Source organism: Centropristis striata, chromosome 3 (assembly GCF_030273125.1).
Source record: "Centropristis striata isolate RG_2023a ecotype Rhode Island chromosome 3, C.striata_1.0, whole genome shotgun sequence".
NCBI lineage: Eukaryota > Metazoa > Chordata > Actinopteri > Perciformes > Serranidae > Centropristis > Centropristis striata.
In genome coordinates this window covers 26,335,604-26,345,072 of record NC_081519.1, presented here as the reverse complement: position 1 = coordinate 26,345,072, position 9,469 = coordinate 26,335,604, and the positions used below count along the sequence as shown (strand labels likewise).

At 39.6% G+C, this 9,469-nt stretch overlaps 1 protein-coding gene across 3 annotated transcripts; it reads left to right on the top strand.

Annotated features, from left to right (window-relative positions):
* The first annotated feature begins 1,914 nt into the window (after nucleotides 1–1,914).
* On the top strand, nucleotides 1,915–8,113 carry blcap (bladder cancer associated protein). Of its 3 annotated transcripts, none has more exons than XM_059330187.1 (2): nucleotides 1,915–1,947; nucleotides 5,717–8,113. In XM_059330187.1, the coding sequence occupies exon 2, from the start codon at nucleotides 5,896–5,898 to the stop codon at nucleotides 6,157–6,159; it is 264 nt and encodes an 87-aa protein (XP_059186170.1). In that variant the 5' UTR covers nucleotides 1,915–1,947; nucleotides 5,717–5,895; the 3' UTR covers nucleotides 6,160–8,113. The 3 variants fall into 3 exon arrangements, with proteins under 3 accessions (XP_059186170.1, XP_059186169.1, XP_059186168.1); XM_059330186.1 differs by lacking the exon at nucleotides 1,915–1,947 and adding an exon at nucleotides 2,472–2,528; XM_059330185.1 differs by lacking the exon at nucleotides 1,915–1,947 and adding an exon at nucleotides 2,909–3,031.
* The last annotated feature ends 1,356 nt before the right edge of the window (nucleotides 8,114–9,469 follow it).

Below are 9,469 nucleotides of genomic sequence, written 5' to 3'. Positions count from 1 at the left end.
CTCTCTCTGTCACCTGACAGGTGCTGGATCTCTCCCCTCTCTGTCTCATCCTCTCTGACGGAGTTACCAAACTCAACTGTTTCTGTCAAAGATAACGTTTTGTGTCAGGCTTTCATACAAGCTAATGGACGTTAACATTAGAGCGAGCTTGTTAGGTTACGTTACAAGGCTGTAAACATTGGCTGCGCTGTTTCTTACCTCGCTCTATGTTCAGTTTACTATTCCCAACTTCACCGTCACCACCTTTTTTTAAATATTTATTCATAAAATCTTTAAGGCCTCTATTTTCATCTTCTCTTCTTCTCTTTTCTTTACGTTTCTGAGCACCGGACTTATGTTGACCGGACATTTTGAGCGTACTGAACTTCAAATCAAACGGCAACATTAAAGTTTGATCAGTGGCCAAACCATTTTTGTGTTGGGGGGGTGGGGGGTTCTTGTCCACTAGTTCAAGGACAATTAGGAAGAAAACAAATAAAAAGCGTTTAACTCAAATAAATATTACATATTTTTTCCACAAATAGTATAGTAAAAATAATTTCATTTTTTTTTTTTAATTATTCCATAATTTAATGAGGGCCCAGTTCTGGGCCCCCCCCCTACCCTGGGCCCGGGACAGCAGACCCGTTTGTCCCCCCCTATCGGCGGGCGTGCACTGGCACAGGACAAGGGAGACACAGGCTGTGTCCCAATGTCAAGGAAGGATGCTCAAACGGCTGGATTTGAAGGATGCCACGTCATCGACATCCGCCGAAGGACTGTCCCAATGTCGAGGATGCTCCGGAGGACAGAGTCCTTCTTCTGCCTGTGTGTATCCTCCGTGCACTCCCATTACTCATAAAGCATTGCGCACACCGGTCTACCGGGAGATTTAAAAATGGCGAGCGTAGAAACAGCGACGCGGGCGGCGCAATATGCATTTAAATATATAAGTATTTTCAGTTTATACTGAATGTTGTCACATAACTTACAAAACGTGTGTTCAAAGTCAAGCAAAAACATATACATAAACAAATGCCAGAATATTAAGCCAAAGATAATAAACGTCATCTTGATACATTGCCGATTAAGTTAATTAATGCCGTCTCAGTCGCTAAAGTTATTGTTAATTAATTTATATGCGTCCGATGATGATGTACTATGTGCAACTATGCCATTCAGAAAGTTATACGTTTCTTTATTGTGTTTACAGGGACCGAAAGTCCGCTATTATCCGTTATTGTTATTTATAAATAACTGCTATTGTACTGTACTGTAAAATAAAAAATAAAAAATCACAGAATATATTTCCATGATGAATTATGCTCCGCTGCTTTTATGAAACTAAGTAGCGGCCAAATTCAGCCAGGATCAATTAAATATTCAAGTTTAATCCACTTTGTGGCTTTTACTTGATAAATCGTGGAGATTCAACCTTAAAGCATCTTCTTCCATTTTTACAAATATGTGTCAGAGTGCTGATGCCAAAGACACATCCATGTCGTGAACTGATTTTGAAATTACGGCGCTGAATTTATTTATGTATTTATTTATTTTTATTCAACTGATAAGAACAGATACTAGAGGCCGAGAGCGGCGCTGAATTTAAGCAGGACGTCCAATTATGCAATGACGCACAGCTGCACACTCCGAAGGCTGTCCAATTTATGCGTTGCACCAGTGAAAGGAAGGACTCTGGCCTCGCCTCCGGAGGACCCGACTCTGAAGGAAGGATCCTACCAAGGAAGGATCCTTGACATTGGGACACAGCTACAGACTATTTAACACATGAGGGAGGGAGCACCAGGTGAACACAATTGGTAATTAGGGGAGACACTCAGGCAGGTGACACACACAGGGAGGGGCAGGTGACCTGAAAGGAGAGGAGAGTTACTTTTCAAAATAAAAGCAGTGACGAGACCAAAACATAAAAAATCCAAGACCTCACCACGGTGTGACATTTCCAAGGTATGTTTTTTCGACTGATGCAGACCTACATCAATTGGAAGATTGGAATATTATATAATGCTTTCTTTGATTGTTGTACAGTCTGCTGATTGATGATGCCTACATGATAATTTATGTAGCCTGTAAAATAATCACTCACTTCTCTGCATTTTGCTGTTCTCGGGTTTCCGTTAATGACATAAACAATGACAAACCTATTTACCAATAGCAAAAACACAATATGTCACTGCAAAAGACATTGCAAAGACAGTTTTTATGTTCACTAAAGTTTTATTAAAATTTTAGATCAATCTTCAGTCAAATAGTCGTTTAGTAAATGTACAGCAGTAGGGAAAAATCCTCCATCCAGGCGCTGTTTCTACTGAGTTTTCAAAATCCCGACTGTCCCTGAACTAACCACGATGACGTAGTGCACCTAGGCAGAGCTTGGCGTGTGACGTACGTGTCATGGGCGGGGCTTGACCGGCTGGAAGGTCAAGCCCCGCCTCCCGCTGCACACGTTAGTATTGCAGCCGGCCGCAGCAGTTAGTACTTGCCATGAGACGCAGCCAGAGTAAATCGTCCATCTTCGCCTGGGTTCGGTACGATGCCTGCATCATTGCTGAAGCTGCATCAAATCGTCTGTCCATCTCTGCTCCTTTCTTTAATTAAATTTGATGATGATAATGATAACAACAACAACAATAATAATAATAACAGCAACAACAACAACAACAACAATAATAATAAATGTATTCTAAATATGTATTTATTTTTTTATCTTTTCAATTCTTTATGGTGTTCTTTTTTGTATACAAATGTGTGTGTGCGTGTATGTGGCGGGGGTGTTTTGTGTGAAGCACTTGTGCTACATTTTATTCGTATGAAACGTGATATACAAAGGTCTGATAATTCGACTGATTGATTGATGATCAGATATCTGATTGTGTTCAGGCAGACCGCGGCCCTCCAAAGCGTTCCCTCGTCCTCTTGGGTCCTTCCAGCTAGTGCTAATGTTTGTTCACTAGTTAGCAGACTAGCCGCTACGTACGCAGTCAGTTGTTGATGGTTAGTGTCTGCTGAGAATGAGCCCAAAATATGTCAGGTTTGTGACTTTTTTTCACAAAAACATTCAAACAAACACCCCGCTTTCAAAAACACGCCACCGTGTTTAACTTTAGCTGCGTTACAACACACTGGTGAAACCTTTTGTTGTGAAGCTAACCTAGCCTAGCCTCCTATACGTGTTGTTAGAGAAAATGTTGAGATCAAACTCGGTTACCAGCTTCTGCTTTACAGTTATCTGATTTATATGTTTAAAAAAAGGTGTTATAAACCTTTACAGAAATACTAACATGTTTTAGTCACCACCGCGCACAATGATCAGATCAGAAACCTTCTACTTGTATAGCTGCTCACGCTGTTGGCTGACGTTACCGCCAACTGCGATGGCTATTTGTAGCAGATGAGTTCAGCTTTACATGTTAAAATTGGTTCCCATAATGCTCTTTGCTGAACATGCAGCACACCAAAATAACAGCCTGTCTCTATAGGGTCTAAAATTAGTTTGTGTGACCTCTCAAGATGCGTCTACTTCAACTCCAAACCTGGCAACATAAAAGTTCTAGATTTCTGAATCGGGTTTGGTTTGACAACTCTGTCCATACATCAGAATGGGCTCACGTTAGATAACTCGTCCTTCCCTGTGAACTAGCGTAAACATTGGTTGGGTTGAGATAATAAACCAGGGATGGGCAACCACAATTTTTCATGGACACTACCACAGGGCCACATATAGGACTGTGCACTTAACCAGATATGGTGAAACTGCAATTTTAAATATGTTTACAGTGCAGTAACTTAACATATTCCATGCTCAAATGCATGTTTAACAGTGTAAATATGAATACAAAACGTTTGAAGCAAATCAGTGCAAGAACAGCAGACCAACATTAATTGCAAGAAGTAATTTTGTGCATTTTTACACTGCACTTTTAAGATTTCATGCTCAAATGCATGAAGTTGTACTGAGGGCCACTTCAAGTGAGGGTGCGGGCCGTATGCCCCCCCCCCCCGGGCCTCCGGTTGCCCATCCCTGTAATAAGCAAATCTGTTTGTTGTAACAATTTAACCTGGTTAGCTTGTTTATACTCATGTTAGTTAGTTAGTTAACATTAGTTATGTTAAATATATGTAAACATGTTAAAGCCAGTTGTAACTGGCAGCAGCTTCATCCAGCCGCAGCCAGTTTTCTTGCTCCTGCATTAGTGCAGATTATCTCTCCAGATTACAGAAAACTCAGTTGGGTTGTTCCATTTAATTCTGTCAGCCCTATTAATGCGGTTAGAGATTTTTTAAGACATATAATTTGTATAATAGCATTCTGTGGCTTAGTGCGAAGCTACTTTGCATTAGCTGAGCTGCTGTCGTGTACCAGGCCCTTACAAGGAAGTTACCCATGGAAATTGTTGGTATTATGTTGACTTAACATGGGCTGGGACACTGATTCACCAGTGTGTTGGATAATGGCATTCATTGTAGCTGCCAAATCATAAAGTGACATTATCCTGCCTAACTTGCATGTCAGGTTAACTCGATCCTACACCCGCTCAAGATTTTAAAGGGAGTAGATATATAAATATACCTATAAGCAAAAATATGATAGCTGTGCTTAATCTGCAGCCATAAAGGATTGGCTCCTCATATAATGTTTATTATGCATGGAGGGCAGGTGACTAAGTTTGAGGCTCACTGATGGGAAACTCTAATGTTGTGAACTACTGAGTTAGTTCATATTCTTGTTCATTATCTTTATTCATATAAATATAAAGTTGAATTAAATGTTGGTCCTCTCTTGCCAACGTTGCACCATCCGCACAAACTACACACTTAAGAAGTAGTGCTGCATGATTTGTAAAAATAAAAAAAAGATAATTGCAACTATTTGGGTGAAGATCTGTACCGAATTAATGGTTGTGTCACATATTTTACATTATAAAAAAAAAAATCCTAAGATATTGCTCTTGCTCATATTCCCATTTTGATAACATTTCAATTAATTATTAAATGGAATTTAATAGTTGTCTAATGCTATTTTGCCGATTACTTGATGAAAAGGGGCCCTGGAAGACATGTTAAACTTGGTTTGTCCAACAAACCAGTTAAGAACTGGATCCCTACAATGTCTTGGATGTTTGTAAAATACCTACTTTTAACAAATGTATTTATTTATTTGTTTATTTAACAGGGACAGTGCATGGCTCTCAGCCGTACCAGAATTAGCTACTAGCTAAATTCCATCTGTAGTCCCTGGGCAGGAACAAATTACATAAATCTAACAGAAACAAACAAGCCTTTCAAACAGCAACAACAAAGTTTCACACTCTTAAAACACAATACAACACAGGACAACAGCAAGAGTAAAGTCACAGTATTAAACCACAACACAAAACAATGTTAAAATACAACACTTAAGAGGTTGCAAAATAGTGAGCTAATGTTTGAGTTTATAGTTGGTAGGTGCATGATTGAGTGGATTTAAGCCATGGTTTTATTTTAGATTTAAAACCAACAAATGTGCTGATGTCTCTGACCTCATTTGGTACTGAGTTCCAATAATTAGTGGCTCTTATAGAAAAAGCTGATCTGCCAAATTCAGTGCATCTGTGCTGTACTGCACCACTGTGCCACCACCACCTCTACTGGTCGTCCTAGTTGTTCTCCTGTTGTCTGGGCGCAGTGATAAAAACTTTAACAGACTTGTCCCTTCTCTGTCCTCTGCCATCTCCAGGGATGACCTGACAACAGCATCTGGCTTCTTCTACCTGTTCCTCCATCATATCAGCTGTGTCTCCTCTACATTAAGGGTCTGCCACATCCTGGTACTTCAAAGACCTTAAATACCCTGGGATCTAACTGCAGCTGCTCCCACAGAGACCTTCTGCCAGCGCGCTTCATCAAAAAGAGACGATGTATTGCTTACAGTGGCTACTCCCTGTGCTGCTCATCCCCAAGCCGCTGAACCCAGCGCTGTGGTTCAACCACTCCATGTTCATGGGCTTCTACCTGCTCAGCTTCCTGCTGGAGAGGAAGCCCTGCACCATCTGTGCCTTGGTCTTCCTGGCTGCCCTCTTCCTCATTTGCTACAGCTGCTGGGGTAACTGCTTCCTCTACCACTGCCAGGATGCCGCACTGCCGGACGCTGCCCACGACCCCGCGATTGTTGGGACCTAGGAGAGACAATAAGGGGGCGGGAGAGAGATCGGAAAGGTGGAATAGGGGGGGGTGACGAGGCATTGCTGGAGAATGATACTGCCCTGCTGTAAGAAGGGAGAGGCTACACTCTGGAGGTGGGAGAGTGGCGTTGAAGGACTGCTGGAGGGAGGAATATTACAAACACAGAGCCAAATCAGGAGGAGGAGGAGAGCCAGTTTTGAGGCATTTCTGGGAGCTGTTTTGCCATGCTGTAAAGAGAGACAGACTTTTATTTGAGGTGGTAGGTGGAGAGGAGAATGAATCCATGTCAGAGGAGACACTGTTTAATCTTTGATGTAACGGGAAGGGAAGGAGGGGCATCCACACCTGGAACACCAATGAAAGGACGTGTGTGAACTTGATCCTGCAACTTTTCCTTCCAGCATTTAAATGAAAATTAGACAACAATCCACCACATGCGACTTCAACCTAAAGTGACCACTATGTTTTAGTATTCTGGCTCCTTTCTATAACCCTCTCTGGTTGTTTACTTCCAAAATTGCTCAAGAGAAATGCCAATCTCAAAAAATAAAAATGCTGGGTCATCTTTTTAGGATTAAAAACTCTCCACCTCAAACTGCCAAAATCCACACAACCCTATTGAAAGCTCCAGCTGTTACATGCTTCTCAGTCCCCTACCTTTGCAGTTGTTGACAAACTTTATACACCAGGTAGTATTAAAGAAAAGTTGATGAGGATATGGCCCCAGGCTGCAGAGAGAAGAGCCTCTCACAGTCCAACCTGAACAAACTCTGTCGCCCCTTTGACTCCGCACATGTAACGCAATCCTCAACAAGGAGAGCACACAGACACTGGACAATCAATAACAATGCTGTGAATAATTCCTCCTCTGCCGCATCGCCACACAGACACACCTCTGAAGGTATAATAATGCTGAGAAACTCCCGTTGTTACTCCCTGTGCTCTGCAGCGCCCCCTGTCCTCCTCCTCCTCGTCTCCTCTCTTTGAGTGAATGTTTCCTACCGCCAGACTCACCATCGGAACTTTTTCCTTTTTTGCTGTTTTTTTGTGCATGGGTTGCCGTTATATTTTTGTCAAGCATTGAGTTCACACACACATTTTAATTAATTAAAATGAAACGCTGAACGTATCCAAAGGGTAGAATAATGTGGATGTGTGGGGAGTGTGTAGAGTGTATGAAAGAAATTTTATGTTATGTGCGATAGGTTTGTATTTTTCTTTTTGTTGTGATCATGACATGCTGAAATTCGTAAAAAAAAAAGTGGCGATATACAAGGTAACATAACAGGAGACAGTCATCAAAAAGCAATACAGAGTGCTGGTTGAGGAAACAGTAACACATCTTTACTGACAATTTTCTTGGTAATCAAAAGGGCAATGCTGTCCTGAAGTTTCCTTGTGTATCACTGCTGTAAGTGTTATGTTTAGCTGTCAGACACAGGCAAAGGTGTTTATACTGTATACTTATTTTGTGTGTGTGTGGCCTCCTGTCGCAGTGCTGAACATGCTCACTGCTACATTATTGCTTTGGTTTTAATTTAAATAAAGTTTTTCCTCTCAACATGTTAAACTGTGTCAAACTCAGTGTCATCAAGAATGGAAAAAAATGCATTTTAGAATAATTTTTATTTGTCTCTGACTTTTAAATAAATCGGGGGATGTTTTTTTAAATATAATTTAGAGTACATCCTGCTTGCCTAATTTGGTCAAACTATATTTGGATCCTCCCCGACCAGATACACTATTCATAACATTACAACATCTGATTAATTGAGATTTAACAATTCAACTTTTCCTTTTTCTGTAGATGTTTAACAGATTATTTATAGAATATATGTGGAAATTATTAACATACCTACTTCCCCAAATACAGAAAAGCTGGGACGTTATCTTAAATGTAAATAAAACAGAATGCCAATTTGTAATAAATGATGAAATTATAAAACAATGATCAATGCATCATAATGCTTGATTGCTATACATGTTTTCCTACTGTGTGATTATTTGCTCCTTTTTAAACATATATTTGTAAAGATCCAAAATTAAAATAAATGTGAATTTACTTCACGTGAATTTTACTTTTCCGGTTACAACAAAAGGAAAATAAGTGTCAACTGAAAAGTTACATTTGCTTACATATTTCCCAGCATTAACAAATAAGTAAAGAAACAAAGTGGGCCTGTAGCATCATCCTTGTAGTAAATAAGCATTGGCGTCTGCAAGTTCTAAATCACTCTGTAATATCAAAAAGATGCAGTTAGTCACAAATAAATGATACGACTTCTCTTCAACCAAAATCTTCATATTATGGGCAATGAGCTACTTGGTTTTAAATGTCAGATTATTGATTTTTTTTTTTTTGCATCATCTTCCAAAAGACAACTGATGCATCTACAAATAATCCCCAAGCTGCCCATCAGCCCTTAATGGAAAGTGAATGAAAGTGTCAGTTTTAACAAAAACTTAATTACATAATTTTATTTAACTATTTAATCCATCTCTTCTTTTTTTGTCATTTATCCAGGTCCAAGTTGATTTCATTTGGATATATCGGTAAGAATTATGTTATATACAGCTGGGAAGTACTGAAAAAAACATGATGAAATAAAGACATCAAGGCCCCATCCTTTCTGTTTTAAAAATATATATATTTTGGCTGCTATGACTGAAATATGTATTAAAATGGCTTATCTGTGGTCTGAAAGGCCTACGCTTAACTTTTTGAACCCTGTAGTAATCCTGTCTAGTATGAAACATACTACAAATGGAGAAAACATTGTATATTGGCAGAAATAGTTGAGCACAGGTAAGAAGCCAGTTAAAATGATGGTGGATCAAACATGTAAAACTGTAAACTGGATCTGAATGTGGGTTTAGGATGATGCAACTGGAGTGCAATCAAAGCTAACAAGCAGCTGGAGAGTTAACCATCATCAGTCACCTCCTCCTTACTGATATTGGGTCATCCTCCTGGAGCAGCTGAGACACAGTACTCCTGTGTTTATTAAACAAGAGGATGATTTATTGCAAATACAGCTATAGTTTCACCACGGCTTCAAACTCAGACCCAACATCAACTTTGTGCAATAGTACCTTTTTCTTCTTTTATGGTTTATTTGACTTTTGATGATTTTTTAACATGATAAAAAATAACAAAAGACGTGCATGTCAATTATCTTGCAGCAGAAATGTATTTTATTCCTTCATATTTTATTGATTGAATTCCCAAATACAATACTGCAATAATTTTATTATTTATTTACAGAAATACTTAAGCTGAATTTGATACCTTTTTTAATACCATCAC